The 16,303-nt window shown below is 38.5% G+C and overlaps 1 protein-coding gene across 2 annotated transcripts in view; it reads left to right on the forward strand.

Moving 5' to 3' along the window:
• SOCS5 (suppressor of cytokine signaling 5) overlaps positions 1-15,197 on the forward strand; it is a 31,104-nt gene extending 15,907 nt beyond the window's left edge. For both annotated transcript variants that reach the window (XM_077749291.1, XM_077749292.1), the window contains exon 2: positions 10,874-15,197. In XM_077749291.1, coding sequence (XP_077605417.1) covers positions 10,886-12,496 — 1,611 coding nt within the window. In that variant the 5' untranslated portion in view covers positions 10,874-10,885 and the 3' untranslated portion in view covers positions 12,497-15,197. The remainder of the gene's footprint in view (positions 1-10,873) is intronic.
• The last annotated feature ends 1,106 nt before the right edge of the window (positions 15,198-16,303 follow it).

A 16,303-nucleotide genomic window follows, 5' to 3' on the forward strand; every position in this document is an offset into this window, starting at 1 on the left:
ACTGCTCTTTTGTTCAGCTTTCTCGACGTTTGTTTGTTTGTCTGATGTTTTATTGCTTACTTCAAAGACACTTGGATTTATTTGTTGATTTAAAAAACATTGCTGCTAGACATTTTTCTCTCTTACTAATCTGATCCCATCTCTGACATAGCTAATTAAATAAAAATACATTTTTCAAGAAATGAGAAGGGATATAGCCACCAACATGGAGATTTTTTTAATTGTAAAAGAATCTTATGTATAGCTTCTTGTATAAAAAAGAGCATATACTAATAGAGATAACCAGTGGTTATCTCTGAGTGGTGGAACTTCAGGTGAGGTTAGATTTTTTTTTTTGCTATGTTTATATAGTGCTTTAATTCTTCCATAGTATGTATGTTTCATTTTTTATAAGAAATAGTTCCCAGTTTTTTTACTGTTATGCTCTAGGAACCATCCATATACCTTTATCATTACAAACTTAAGGTTTTCTTCTTAGGTATTGTTTCCCTAAATTGTTCCATAGAATGACTATTAGTTTTGGTGAGTATAATATCAAAGGTGTTATAATGTGTTATATCAGAGATGGCCAGGTATGTCCCATAGGGCAGATTTGGCTTGCCACTTGTTTTTGTAGGGCCCATGAGGGTAATGATAAATTTTACATTCTTAAATGGTTGAAAAAGAAATCAGAAAAAAAAGAATTTTGTAACAAATGGAAATGACATGAAATTTGAATTTCATTGACCACTAATAAAGTTTTATTGACATACAGTCATACTTATTTACTTATTTTCTGTGGCTGTGTTCAGGCTATAATGGCAGAGTTCAGTAGCTGCCACAGAGAGTATATGGCCTGGAAAACCTAAAATACTTACTTATTATATGGCCCTTTTCAGAAAACGTTTGCCAACACCTGTACTATGTTGGAGAAATCTGTTTAGAATTTTGTTCTGGTTGTTTGGGGGGGTGTGTGTGTGTGTGTGTGTGCGCGCGTGCGTGCGTTTGTATTTTAATTCTGCCTGCTTTGGGGTAACCATCTAGTTTAAAATCTCTAATTGCCAAGTTAAAAGTAAGAGCATTTGATAAAGATCACCAAATTTCCATGCAGAAAAAAATCCCCAGTATATGAATATGCTGTTTTCTCAGTGGTCTATAATTTTCAGTTTTGGGTTCCTCTTTTATACTTAAGAGTTATGAGCTTAATATTTTCCGAATGGGTTTTTGTTTGTTTGTTTAATATCTGGCTATTAATTCCCATTGTGGCCAAAATGTGGCCTGTATAATTTAAATTTTTCCTGTCATGCAATGTATCACGCACAGGAAAGGGTGAATAAAATGTAAGTGCAATCTAAAGACTAGTTAATAAATAAAACCATGTACTCAATACCCAATCTAAGAAAATTACCAGTGTTTGGTTTTATTTTATTTTTAATTTTTTAATGTGGGGTTTTTTTGGTTGTTGTTGTTTTTGAGAGAGAGACAGAGCACAAGCAGAGGAGGGGCAGAGAGAGAGGGAGACACAGAATCTGAAGCAGGCTCCAGGCTCTGAGCTGTGAGCACAGAGCCTGATGTGAGGCTGGAACTCACGAACTGAGAGATCATTACCTGAGCTGAAGTCAGACTCTTAACCAACTGAGCCACCCAGGTGCCCCATATTCGTTTATTAAGTAGGCTCCATGCCCAGTGTGGGGTTTTGAGCTCACAATCCCGAGATGAAGAATTGTGTGCTTTACTGACTAAGCCAGCCAGCACCCGCCAACCATGTAGCTCCCTAAGTGCCTCTAATTCTGTATCCTTCCCCTCAATAGGGAGCCATTTCCTTGGTTTTTACATTTTTATTATATATCTAGGTATGTCTAAACAACATGTTTTGGGGTTTGCCTGTTTAAAAGGTAAATTGATTCATCATGTAGGTATCATCTATATCATTTCTTTCTCTAAGCATTATGTTTTCAGGATTCACGTGTGCAAACAACCGTAGTATATCATGCCTGCTGTATAATAATACATTATATGATATACACTTATGGACTAATGAAGCTTCACGTAGATATCTCAGTGACAGTCTCAAATACAGCATTTCCTAACTTAGGGTTGCTACTCTCTCCAACCTCTTGCTTGCCAACTGTTCTGTCTGTTGTGTTTCCTGTCTCTGTGATAGCATCTGTATACACCCGTTTCCCCAAGCCAGAAACCTGGCAGTTATTTTTGACATCTGCCTCTTCCTCATTCCCCATTTCCAATCAGTCATTAATCTGATAGATTTGACTTTTCTCAATATTTCATATCCGTCTTTACCATAACCATCCTAGTCGAGCTCTTACTTAGACGCTGCAGTTGTCTTCAGTGCAGTATTAACGTTTTTTCTTATTCTCTTTTCGTGGATTCCGAAGTTCACCTCTTCAGCCTCCCCTATACTCTCGTCCATTCACTTGCCAATCTCTGCTCATCCAGCCATTATGCAGGCCATGCTCACTCCTGCTTTGGGACTTTTGCAGATGCTGTTCCCTCTGCCTTTAGAACAGTGCTAGTTCATTCTTCAGGACAAAATTTTGAGCTGTCACCTCCTCGGGGACAAGTCATCTTTGCCCACCATCCCTTAAACTAGGTCATGCCTCTACTGTTAGGACTTCCTACTGCATCCTCCTGGCACTACTATAAATTTTAATTAAGTGGCTAGTGAGGAAGACCTCTCTTACCTGATTCACTCAGAACCAGTAGTCTACAAAGTGTAATAAAGGAAGAGGGCATAGGAAGGGATACAGACCTTAAATATTTTACTCTAATTTCAAGAATAAGACTGCATGTTCATTTGCCAGATTTTTTAGTAAGAGGCCAAGATCTTTTCTTTGAGAGTAGGTTCACTAGTTGCAGTTCCATATTGCTTATCTTGTAGAAACCATACCCATAATGTATCACCTAAGATTTCCAGTGTGGGCTTTTTAGGTAGAACAGGAACTCAGACTCTGATCATGCATTCTGACTTTAGAATTCCTTGTAGATCTTTGCAATATTTTTTTTCTAAATTTTTTTCTTTTACTATTTTCTTGCTTATACCTAATTCAACAGTGGTATCTCCCTTTTATTGATGCTTTCAGAGTCCTTCAACTCAGTCTTCCCTACCCCTCCACATTTCATTAGGTTAATTAACAGTTAAATCACATAGTTACAATAAAAAGTATAAATAACATGAGTAGTTTTGGAAGCTAACATAACTCAGTAAAAGTATAACTCAACTGGTGGGAACAGAAGTATCTGGGTGTACTAGATCATTGGACCTCACATTTAAAAAAACATTTTTTTTAAGTTTCTTTATTTTGAGAGACAGCAGGGGAGGGACAGAGAGAGGGTGAGAAAAGATCCCAAGTAGGTAGGCTCCGCACTGTCAGCTGTGACAGAACCCGATGTGGGGCTTGAACTAACGAACCGTGAGATCATGACCTGAGCCAAAATCAAAAGTCAGACACCTAACTGACTCAGCCACCCAGGGGGCTCTGGGCCTCACACTTTTAAGTGCACATGTACATGTACATGGTCTACTGTATTAATATGTGTGTTGTAAAAGTGTAAAGTATATAAGGTTGAATTATATGACCATTGATGACCCACAAAACATAGTAATAAATAGCAGTATAAAAGATAAATAGGCATCCAATTAGATAACATAGACCATGTCACAATAGAGTATATAGATAACAATTAAAAATAACATTCTTAAAAGCCCAAATGGTTCTCAGATTCTTTACGGGATGACAGCTATGACAGCCATGCATCCTTGGATTTCTGTTCCACTCTTAATATTAAATGTTGTATGTCTCTTTCTAAAAATGATTGAAGTGCCACTAAAATATCGGTCAAAACTCATTTCTTCTAAACTGCCTCTCGTACCTGAATTTGGCACAGAAATACTTTAATCAGTCCTTGTGTCTTAATTTTTGTTACTGTGGCTGAAGGACTGTTCATTGGGCAGATATTACCATGACGAAGTAGTCTAGATAGACTTAGAGGAGGGATGTGGATTGGGTTACGTTCCTCCTCTTTACCCACTATGATATATGCCATGTAGTCTTAAAACTTGTTGCATTTAATTTATTCTAATAAAGTATGGATTAAGTCCCATTGAAATGAACCCCAGGAACTGTTTCAATTATTTTGTTTTGTGGAGATCTTGTAACATACACTACTTGACATTAAGAGGGCCATTGACTATAGTCCTTAATTTTTTTATATATGTAAATTTTTGTAGAAATGGAATTTGACCTCTCATTTTCCATTATTTTGATTTATAGCTTATCCTGTCAGATATCATTTTTCAACAAAATTCTTTAACTTACAACAGTTATAAAACCAGTTTTAAATTATGATTGTCCTTGGGGGAAGGAATGACTTTTTAGGAATTTGCTTTGGATTGTTGTAAGGACAGCTATGCAGGTGTAAAAATGTGAAAGCTTATAATGGATGATGAGCATGTATTCTAGAGTCAGTACATAAAGAATTTAAAACTGTTTAGTACTGTGTAACTTTACATAAAACCCTAAAGTAATGGACTTATAAGTTTCAAAGAGTTTCAGCTAAATACATTTCTAGAAATTTAACAACAAAACAAACCAAAGAACCTCAAAACTGACATTGTAGATATTAAGATAGTTGAAATGCCTTCCTGATTCTTCTTGCATGGACTCATCTGTGAATCACTATCAGTATTTTTTTCTTTGCAATATTACAGCCGCCCACATAGCATTCCCCACATCGAGAAAAATCTACTTTCTATCCCCAAGGGATGTGGAAGCATAATAGTCTTTCTTTAAATTAGAATATCTTGTCACGATGCAGTCTAGCAACAGTCTCCAGATTAGGAATGGAGAATTCACTCAGTTTCTTGCTCTATGAAAATGAACCACAGGTTCAGTGTTAGAAACAGCCTCTGTAACTGGGCAAGTCCATGCTTTCTACACGCCCCGCCTGTTCATGCAGCTTATAAAGAACTTCATGAGGAGAGAAGTGGTTTTAAGTTTGGTTGCTTTCTAAAAGGGATAGTTTGTCAAAGAAATATCTTTAAATAGCTACAGGATTTATCTTATAAACACGGAGAAGAGAAATTTTTGGCCTTCTTGACTACTGCTCTCCTGATGTCCACAGTGGCATAGTCTAGACCGGCATCCGCAAACTTCCTCTGTAAGAGGCCAAACAGAAAACCTTTCAAGCTTCGCAGGCCACATGTGGTCTCTGTCAAATATTTTTTGTGGATTTTTTGTTTTTGTTGTTTTATCCCTTTAAAAATGTAAAATCCATTCTCAGCTAGGGTCCATACAGAAACAGGCCACTGGCCAGATTTGGTCCTGGGGCTGTCATTTATTGACCCCTGATCCAGATCAATACCTTCCAGTAGAAATATACTTTGAACTATGTATGTGAGTTTTAATATTTTAGTAGCCACATTTAAAAAGTAAAAAGCAAGGGCACATGGGTGGCTCTGTTGGTTAAGTGTCTGACTCTTGATTTTGGCTCAGGTCATGATCTCACAATTCATGAGTTCAGGCCCTGCGTTGGGCTCTGAGTTGACAGTGTGGAGCCTGCTTGGGATTCTCTCTCTCTCTCTCTCTCTCTCTCTCTCTTTCTCTCTCTGCCTCTGTCCTGCTCGTGCTCTTTCTCTCTCTGCCACACACATGTACACACATGCACTGTCTCTCAAAATAAATAAATAAATATTAAAAAACATCATTCGGGGCACCTGGGTGGCTTGGTCTGTTCAGTGTCTGACTTTGGCTCAGGCCATGATCTTGCGGTTCATGAGTGTGAGCCTCACATCAGGCTCTGTGCTAACAGCTCAGAGTCAAGCCCACTTCAGATTCTGTGTCTCCCTCTCTCTGACCCTCCCCTGCTCACACTGTGTATCTCTCTCTCTCAAAAATAAATATTTAAAAATTTTCTTTAAAAGTAAAACGTCATTCACATAGGTGCCAGGGTGGCTCAATTGGCTAAGTGTCTGACTTCAGCTCTGGACATGATCTCTGTGCTGACAGCCCAGAGGCTGGAGCCTGCTTCAGATTCTGTTTCCCTCTCTCTCTGCCCCTTTGCAACTTGCACTCTGTCTCTCTGTCTCTTAAAAATAAATAAACATTAAAAAAAAAAAAAAACTTTGGGGTGCCTGGGTGGCTCAGTCAGTTAAGCATCTGACTTCAGCTCAGGTTATGATCATATGATTCGTGAGTTCGAGCCCCATGTCGGACTCTGTGCTGACAGCTCAGAGCCTGGAGTCTGCTTCAGATTCTGTCTCCCTCTCTCTCTGCTTTTCCCCTACTCATGATCTCTCTCTCTCTCTTACAAAAATAAACATTAAAAAAAGTTTTAAATAAGCTTCTGGCACTTATCCTAAAAAAAAAAAACCTCATTCATAAAAAAGTAAAAAGCAGATGAAATTAATTTTAATAATATATTTGGCTAGTTATATTAAAACTATTTGTCATTATAATATATGACACCAGCCACATTTCAGGGGCTCCATAACCCCACGTATTGGACAGCACAACTCTAGATGGTGAGCTACTGTAAGGGCTGTGAACTGGGGCCAGTGTAGTTTGTTACCAGTCTGGGACAAGTTAAGTATAGGAGTTAAACACAAGCATTTAAAATAGTTTATAGCTATTAGATAGTTATTTTATGTCTATTCAATCTAATAAGATTGACACTTGTATTTCATGTCTTTTTTCACATTTCACTTTTCTAACAATGTATTCTTAGAATGCCATACAAAGGAATCGATTTGCGAAATGAAAAACTGGCCTCTTCATTCTGGATAGTTTAAGAGGCACTGCTGTCGACAGTCTTTCCTGAGATTCCATGGGCCTCTTGTGTACATGGCAGAAATGAAAAGAGAAATGGTGATAAGATTGAGGTGGGTGGTGTACTTAGTACGGCTACAGAGCAGTGCCCTCCTTCTTCCCTCTTTCACAGCTGCCATTGGAGCCCACGGCTGGAGTAGGTCAGTGGTTTTCCTGCTTCACTCTAGTATCACCCAAGAGCTTCTAAAAAACAGCAGTGTCCAGACCCATCTCCAGACCAGTTGAATCACAATCTCTTGGGAGGGGGCCTGTGTATCATGGAGTTTAAAGAGCTCTCCGGGCGATATCATATATCACGCAGCCAGTGTTTATTGTGTGGATCCTTTACCCCAGAAAAAAATTTTTTTTGCTGTTTCTCCATTTGTAAAGAATCACTGATCTGGATAGAGGTTTTCTGTGTGGTGTACTATTCTCTGTCTGTAATTGTGAAAAGAGGACTTTCCAAGTTAAATATGTCACTTTAACTTTATTCACTCCTGAAACCTCACTAAAATTAAAGGAATAAAAAAAGTATAAGGGGAGGCACCCAGTGACTCAGTTGAGCATCCGACTCTTGATTTAGGCTCAGGTCATGATCCCAGGGTCGTGGGATCGAACCCTATATTGAGAGAAGATGCTCTCTCTCCCTATTTCTGCCTCACCCCTGCTCACTTGTGCACGTGCTCACTCTCTCAAATAATAAAAAAAGGTATAAACCCATAAGTAGAAAGCAAATGTGCAACAGAAGTAAACCTGATTGATCAACTGGTTTTCAGTAGAAGCAGGTAGCTAGAAATTAGCAGAATGGAGAAAACTTATATAAATGTCTACAAACAAGGATATTAAAAATAAGCAAAACAGTATAGTGCTGGCTCAGAAATGAGAGGAACCAATTAGCTCAGAAGGTAAGGGTGAAGTATGCAGCTAAACACAGGAATGTTTGAAAGTCTGTATGTTTTGGACTCACACATGCCCTCCTTTACCCTGAGCAGTCAGGAAGACTACTGCTCTTTTTTACCCTGGATAAAACTAGAGGTTAGAGTTTGGAGAAATTAAATCTAAGAGGTCCGGTCAGAGCTGAAGTAGAGTATCTTTTGAAAATAAGGACACCTTTTTGAAAATAAGGACCAAGCAAAAGTCTGAATATTGTGGTGAAAACCCTACTGTTCTCCTCCCCTGTTCTCAGAACATGGCAGGCAGGTGCCCCCATGCCCCAGAGGGGAAATTGGAGGATTTCTCTCCAGGATAAGGGGCCAGGAGACAAGACTTACATTTCCTGACATTTGTGGATTTCCTAATAAAAACCCAACTCCTTGCCTCCTCACCTTGTAGGGAAAGCCAGTCATTTGACAAGTACCTGACCCAGCCTCCGGCACCACCACATAGACAGAGCTTCTGTTCAGCGTGTTAGTGGCCGCCTCATCTGTGATGGACGGCTGGGACTCATCAGACACTTGTGGGAAGCCTCCAGAATAAAAAACAGACACCTGAAGACTTAGGGAGAAAAAAGAAAGGAAACAGATAAAAACATTTTAAGTGTTAAAAAAAAGAAGAAAACATTTGAAAAATTTGTATCCTCAGAGAAATGAGATATTCATCCAAGAAGCTAGAATAGGATGTTATTAAAAAGAACATTCAGAGAATAAGAAAAACGTCTTAGAAATTAAAGCTGTGACAGGAAACGTTCTAACAGCAGTAGAAGTGGTGCAAAGTGATACCAAAGAAATCTTCCAGACAGTAGAAAAGGAAAAAAAATGCAGTATTGAAAAGAAAATAAATGTAATCAGGAGATGAATCTAAGAGGTCTGCTGTCTAATGAAAGGACTTTTCGGAGGGAGGATGGAGGCAATGGGAAGGACATGGAAAGGACACAATGAATGTAAAAAAAAAAAAAAAAAAAAAGTCCCAGGCTAAGGATAAAGAGAAAAACTACAACGTCTCACAAAATAAAAACAGGTCACATTTTGGGAGCCCCACATTGAATTCTGTGCTGACAGCTCAGAGCCTGGAGCCTGCTTCAGATTCTGTGTCTCCCTCTCTGTCTGCCCCTCCCCCATTGGCACCGTCTCTTTCTAAAAAAATAAACATTTTTTAAAAAGGTTTTTTAAATAAAGAAATGAGGAGGAAATGGAGCTAGAAGCGACCTCTCGGATGTTGGAAGAGTACATCTACAAAGGTGTTGGAGTCAACAAGGATGTGGCAGGTATTTATTGGCAGGCTCATATTTAACATGACTATGAGCAAAGAACAGAATCTTAATGTAAAAGAGAAAAGAAGAATAAATGATAATAACAAGGCATGTTAAGTTCAAATAGTGTAAACCTCAAAACAAAGAGAAGGAGGGAAAATGTTCTGATAGAGTTCAATGAGAAGAAAACTTTTTTAAATCTAATCCATCTAATAGATTGTACTAGAATTATCTATACCACCTACGATGCCAACTCCTATATACCTAACAGTATGCTTGTAATAAAGAATAATCTGACAGGGCATTTTATGATTTCATAGGCATAAATTCTCTATGTTGGCATCATCATTAGTCCAAGAGCCCTTTCTGTAAGAAACGAGAATGAAGATATATATAAAGTTTAGTTTTTATTGTTGTCTTAACCCTAGTCAATGTCTTGAAAATCCAACTATTTATCACAAAGAGCATTAGTCACAGTTAATGGAAGGATCAGCTCTAATGCTTCTCACCACTGTAAGAAAAAACATTCCAGCAGACTGTAAGTTGTGAAGAGTATTGCATAATGAGAAACATGAACAAAAAAAAAATTCAGGGCAAAAAAGTACCGGGCTCATTAAAAGGCAAAATAGAAAGAGAACTTTTTAATAAAGTTTCTGCTGCCCTTTTGTGATAAAGTGACTTGAATTTGTTTTTAATGTTTTATTTATTTCTAGGAGAGAGAGAGAGACAGGGTGAGCAGGGGAGGGTCAGAGAGAGAAGGAGTCATAGACTGAAACAGGCTCCAGGCTCTGAGCTGGCAGTCAGCACAGAGCCCAACCGGGGGCTTGAACCCACGAACCGCGAGATCATGACCTAAGCGAAAGTCGGACGCTTAACCGACTAAGCCATCCAGGCGCCCCTAAAACGACTTGAATTTTAAGTTTACATTTTTCCACTTCTCCTAATGTTGACTGTTAGGTTATTGAATGAGGCAGCATGACTGTTGGTGTTAAGAGTCGTAAAATAATCTGTAAAGTGTGATAATCTACTTTTGATTTTTTTAAAGGAACAAAAATAAAGAAGCCACATTACATATTTTTGGTTTGGTTTTCTTAATTACTACTGCAATATCATAGCTTTTTCTGTTACTCTATTACTTCCAGCCTTTTCCAGGATTAAGAATTGGGAAGCAGAAAGACACCTTTCTATTTATATCTCAATGTTCTCTTTCTTTCCTCCTATTTTCTTTCCTACTCAAACCGCTTCTTCAAAATCATGGATAAGATTCAATACATTGCAGAATAGGAAGGGAAGATACTGAATTTTTACAAGTAGTCTATCTGTAAGCTTTAGGATGCCTGATGAGATAACAAGTTGGTAAGCAAAGTCAGGAAGATTAGTACTCAAAGCTTTTTGAAGTAATTTTAATGTGTTACACAAATGTCCTGATTTCAACTTTGGAGTAGTTGAGTACAGATATGTTTCAACCATACAGAACATATCTTCCCTTTGTAATACTTGAGCCAGTGCCTGAATTATTTGTAGTCTGGAGACCGAAGTCAGTGTCCTAATGAACTTAGGTTGATGCGTGGGAAAAAGAAACCAGCGTTTAATTGAGAGAGTTTGTTTTCTTTCCCATGAGATCTGAGTATTCTGTCTGAAAGGAAATGGCCAGTGAGGACGAGCTTGACTAGTGTTGCTATGATTGTCACAAAAGGGCCAGAGACCTTACCACTCCCGGCATTGTTTGCCTCATCGCTTTAGCGAGCAGTGGAGGGCCACTTTGAATTCCGCGTCACCGAAATGAAACGTCCGGCGAGAAGGGCAGGGTGCATGGGAACTTCCTGTTTTGTCCGCACACACCACCTAACACAGTTTTCTCTTCTTCCTATTTTGTCTTTAGATCTTATAATCAATGGATAAAGTGGGGAAGATGTGGAATAACTTCAAATACAGGTGTCAGAATCTCTTCGGTCATGAGGGAGGGAGCCGTAGTGACAATATGGACATGAACTCCAACAGGTATCTGTCTGTTAAAGAGAGAAACATCAGTATAGGAGACTCAGCTCCTCAGCAACAAAGCAGTCCCTTAAGAGAAAATGTTGCCTTACAACTGGGATTAAGCCCTTCAAAGAATTCTTCCAGGAGAAACCCTAACTGTGCCACCGAAATTCCTCAGATTGTTGAAATCAGCATCGAAAAGGATAATGATTCATGTGTCACCCCAGGAACAAGACTCACAAGAAGAGATTCCTACTCTCGGCATGCCCCGTGGGGTGGGAAGAAAAAACATTCCTGTTCTACAAAGACACAGAGTTCATTGGATACTGATAAAAAGTTTGGTAGAACTCGAAGTGGACTTCAAAGGAGAGAGAGGCGGTACGGCGTAAGCTCGGTGCACGATATGGACGGCGTGTCCGGCAGAACTGTGGGAAGTCGCTCTCTGAGACAGAGGTTGCAGGACACTGTGGGCTTGTGTTTTCCCATGAGAACTTACAGCAAGCAGTCAAAACCCCTCTTCTCTAATAAAAGAAAAATACACCTTTCCGAATTAATGCTTGAGAAATGCCCTTTTCCTGCCGGCTCAGATTTAGCCCAAAAATGGCATTTGATTAAACAGCATACGGCGCCCGTGAGCCCACACTCAACATTTTTTGATACATTTGATCCGTCCTTGGTTTCTACAGAAGATGAAGAAGATAGGCTTCGAGAGAGAAGGCGGCTTAGTATTGAAGAGGGGGTTGACCCTCCTCCCAACGCACAAATACATACATTTGAAGCCACCGCGCAGGTTAATCCATTATATAAACTGGGACCAAAGTTAGCTCCTGGCATGACCGACGTAAGTGGGGACAGTGCTGCAATTCCACAAGTTAATTGTGACTCGGAGGAGGACACTACCACCCTGTGTCTGCAGTCGCGGAGGCAGAAGCAGCGTCAGGTGTCTGGAGACAGCCATGCCCACGTTAGCAGACAGGGGGCTTGGAAAGTCCATACGCAGATTGATTACATACACTGCCTCGTGCCTGATTTGCTTCAGATTACAGGGAATCCCTGTTACTGGGGAGTGATGGACCGTTACGAAGCAGAAGCCCTCCTTGAAGGAAAACCTGAAGGCACATTCTTGCTCAGGGACTCTGCGCAAGAGGACTACCTCTTCTCCGTGAGCTTCCGGCGCTACAACAGATCTCTGCACGCCCGGATTGAACAGTGGAACCACAACTTTAGTTTTGACGCCCACGACCCATGTGTATTTCACTCCTCCACTGTAACAGGACTTTTAGAACATTATAAAGATCCCAGCTCTTGCATGTTTTTTGAACCATTGCTTACTATCTCGCTAAACAGGACTTTCCCTTTTAGCCTGCAGTATATCTGCCGTGCGGTAATCTGTAGATGCACTACATATGATGGAATAGATGGCCTCCCTTTACCATCAATGCTGCAGGATTTTTTGAAAGAGTATCATTATAAGCAGAAAGTTAGAGTTCGCTGGTTAGAACGAGAACCAGTCAAGGCGAAGTAAACTCTCCTGCCCCCAGAGGGCATTAACTAGATCTGCTTTTATGTGCATCAGACAGTACACCTATAGCAAGCACACGTATCAGTGTTAGGTTTTTTCAGTGCAGTATGTAGTCTTAGTGTTAGTATCTGTCAGATGCGGTCTGCTGTTACTCAGATATACGTGGTGCCTATTGAGACAACAGAGGACAGAGCTACAGGTATTCGGTAAGGCTACCAAAACGCTTTGTCGATTGAGCTGACAGTTTGGTTTTTAATGACTGTAGTAATTGAGTGAGGCAACTCGGGGGCATTTGCTATGAAGAATTCTATTTCTTACTGAAGAACAAATTATTACTATTGGATGAGTATTTCAACAGTGTGACTAATGTTTGAAATTGTTATTTTTTCTAAGAACTTTTCTATAACCTTCCAAAAGTAGTGATGTTTGTAGTTACTATAAATCAAGCTTTGGAAGTCCAAAAAATAAAGACTGCCTTCCTTTGAGAATAAAAAAATGCAATTTTCTGGCCACAAGGGCATAGTGCAGTTCACTTAAGTGTTGATGTAGTTTATAGTCAGTCCCCTGTCTCTTCTGCAAAAGGTACTGTTAAATAAACCAGGTTTTCTAAATAGTTCTTAAAATTTCAGGCTTACAAAGTTGGTAGTAGAATATTATTTAAAGGCCTTAGGTATTAATTTTTTTTAATGAGTGCTTTAACTTAAAACACATTGGGAATAGCTGCAATGTAGTCCTGTGTGTGATTTTTTTTTTTTAAATTTAATACGTGCATTCTAATCATTCATTAGTTAAAGTTGGACCTTTCTGTGCCCATGATGAGGTTGTGAACCATGAAGAAAATGAGACTAGAAGATGCCCAACCAACTCAGATAATAATAACTACAGTGGTTGCTGGTGTTGAGATTATTGTTAAACTGTAATGAACAATTTGGATGGCAGTATTTATCTTTGTTGTAAACTCTCGTAGCTGAATTGCTTAAGTACAATTTAGAGAATTTCAGTGCAGTTAATTTCTAATGCAAAATCTGAAACCTACATTGCAGATTTAAAAGGTACTGTACAACCCTGGTATCTGTAAATAACTTTACTTAGCACCTTTTTGTCACTTAGAATAGTATGCAATACTACTTGAGTGAGCTATTTTGGAAGTAATACCAAGTTCTAGTGTTTGCTTCTTAGTATTGAACTGAATTTACAGTTCTGTCCTAGACATTTTGCACTAGTCGAATCCATTCTTGTGTCTTTTTGTTAATGTGCTCTGTACCACTGGTGAGTGCTCCTTGGTTTCCTTACCTGCTGCTATGGAAAGTTCTTTTACATTCTGAAGGCTATTGCCAAGGCTACAAAAAAGAGAAGCTATATTTGTATGCAACACTAACCCTTTGACTGCTAATGTACGTTTCTGCTTGCTGTGCCTTGTTATGGCTGCTTTTTTGTGCTAATAAAGTATGTTTGGTGTTCTCCTTGTATATCTGCTGTTTTATACATTTGCAACAATTTCTCTTATAAATGGAATGGTATTGGGGTTTTTAAACAAGCATTACCCGACAACCTACTATAGTTAATGCAGAATTACTGTACAGTCTGATACTGACTTATTCTGAGTAAGCAGACTCTAAATTTAATGCTATTCGTCTTTCCAATCATATTCACGTATACTGTGGAACAGTATCTATAGTTACTGCACCTTACTGTACAGTTTAGATTATAACACAAATGGAACAGAGAAATATCGACTAACCTATTGATTTCTCTGCTTGTAAATGACCGTTTGAAACTATCAATGACGTGTTATAATAAGTGAAGATCTTTAGTCTCTCACTTCATCAGAAACAAGTTAAATGAAGTCTTGTGAACTAAAGAATATATCAGCGCCATTTATTGGTTTGGGGACCACTTTTATTAATCATAAATGCCCAAAATGTAGAACTTTAACCAAAGACTTGTCCATTTTTAAAGCAAAATGGGAATTGAAGGGACTTATAATTCCTGTTATTTCTAATACAAGTCCCTGAAGAACTTATACCAAAGTGTTCGAGAACGTCGTCCAAACCTACTTTAAAGCATTATGTGCAATTAAGTTGTTATGACATAATTATATTGCATAACTGTTGGGTCCGTTTTCTTGAGCTTATAATGTATCTGGAAAATAATCGCTTGGGGGGAAAAAAAAGTCCTTACTGATTATTGGAGAAAAATTATATATGCAAGCAAGATCTTGTTTTAAAGAGGAAACTTGAAACTCCAAGAAAACACTTGATGTTTTATATGCTTGTAGCAAATTGATGTTCTAATTGTAGTTTTATAGAAAATACTAATGCTTTTATGTATCTCAGAACTTTCATATGTTAAATGGAAATTGTTTTAAATGTGTAAATATTTGAGTTTTGTGTGAGCATGTATACACTGTGCTAAAAGTCACATGTTCCAGTTTCTGTGTAATATGAATATGCAACCTTTGGTTTAAAATTCTTTTTCTTAAAAAATTAGTGGCTTACATTTTAAAAAAGAAAAATCACCAGCATGAAATTGCACCTTAGTCTATATTCACTGTGTCTTTTTCTGAATCCCACTGTAGCCTGTCAACTAAATTTTTGTTTTCATGGTCTTTTTGAAGTGCATTTTAATACAAACCAGGAAATTCTTTAGAGGTTTGGACATATCTTCATAGTAAAGTAATTAACCCAAGGAAAGGGTGGTCTGATTCCTGTCCATTCTCATTCATCCATTGATTCATTCATTTTCTCTGTGTATGCGTACACACACACACAACACACACACGGATTATATACACATGCGTATATATATTTATGATGTTAATATTACTTTAAACAATAATATTGCCATCTGATTTAAAATCATTTAGAGGCCTTATTCATATATATATATGTGTGTATATATATGCACGCGCGCGCACACACACACACACACACACACTATCCTTGTACCATTCAAATTTGACTATCTACACCTAAAGGTTAGTCTTGCTGATACAGTCTTACTTGTAATGCAGTCCCCTTGCAACGAGAAAGCGTGCATCAGTTATTTTCTGGCTAAACACAGTACAAAATTGTTGAAGAAGAAACAACTTGGTTTAAATACAGTTACTAAAAGTCATTATTAAATTTATATTTCTTCAACGAAAATTGAGCCCCAATAATCATCCTGCTCTATGTTCTTATGGTCCGTTGGAATGTTTGTATAAGATTTAAAATGGCTTGAGCCATAAAAATTGAAACTTGAATTCTATGCTTCACTTTGACAAAATTCAGAGTTTATGAACCTTTTTACTTGACTTTTTCATCTGGTTGCTATTCATTTTTATCCCAAGCTTCCTTTGCTCCATGACACTAAACACTAGTTTGGTAACTTTTATTGAGATTGGTCTTTAGATCTTTTATTTTTGTAGCACAGAAAGCTATAAAGTTGCTTTTTGGTAGAGGCACAGAGGCTGTGGGTGAGTCAGCCGTCTCCTAGGAAAGAGGCAGAGCCTGTCTCCATCTCTGGGAGTGTGTTAACACAGGGGAACTCAAACCAGTTTCTCCACTTGCCCTGTAGCCCAACACATGACTTTACCTAGATGAAATTAGAATAAAATGCACACAAAGGGCTGACTTTTAAGGTGAAAAAAGGTCTCCAAAGGGGACAATACCGCACGGGGTGTGGTGTGTGTGTGCGCGCGCGCGCATAAACATTGTATATCTATGAGGCTCAGGTTTTGTTTCATATTTTTGCAACAGCTGATACCAAACATAGGTATCTTCTAAGGAGATTTGGGGTTGGAATTTTTGTGGAAGGTACCTGGTTGGT

This window comes from Crocuta crocuta, unplaced genomic scaffold, assembly GCF_008692635.1.
Source record: "Crocuta crocuta isolate KB4526 unplaced genomic scaffold, BGI_CrCroc_1.0 scaffold118, whole genome shotgun sequence".
Classification (NCBI taxonomy): Eukaryota; Metazoa; Chordata; class Mammalia; order Carnivora; family Hyaenidae; genus Crocuta; species Crocuta crocuta.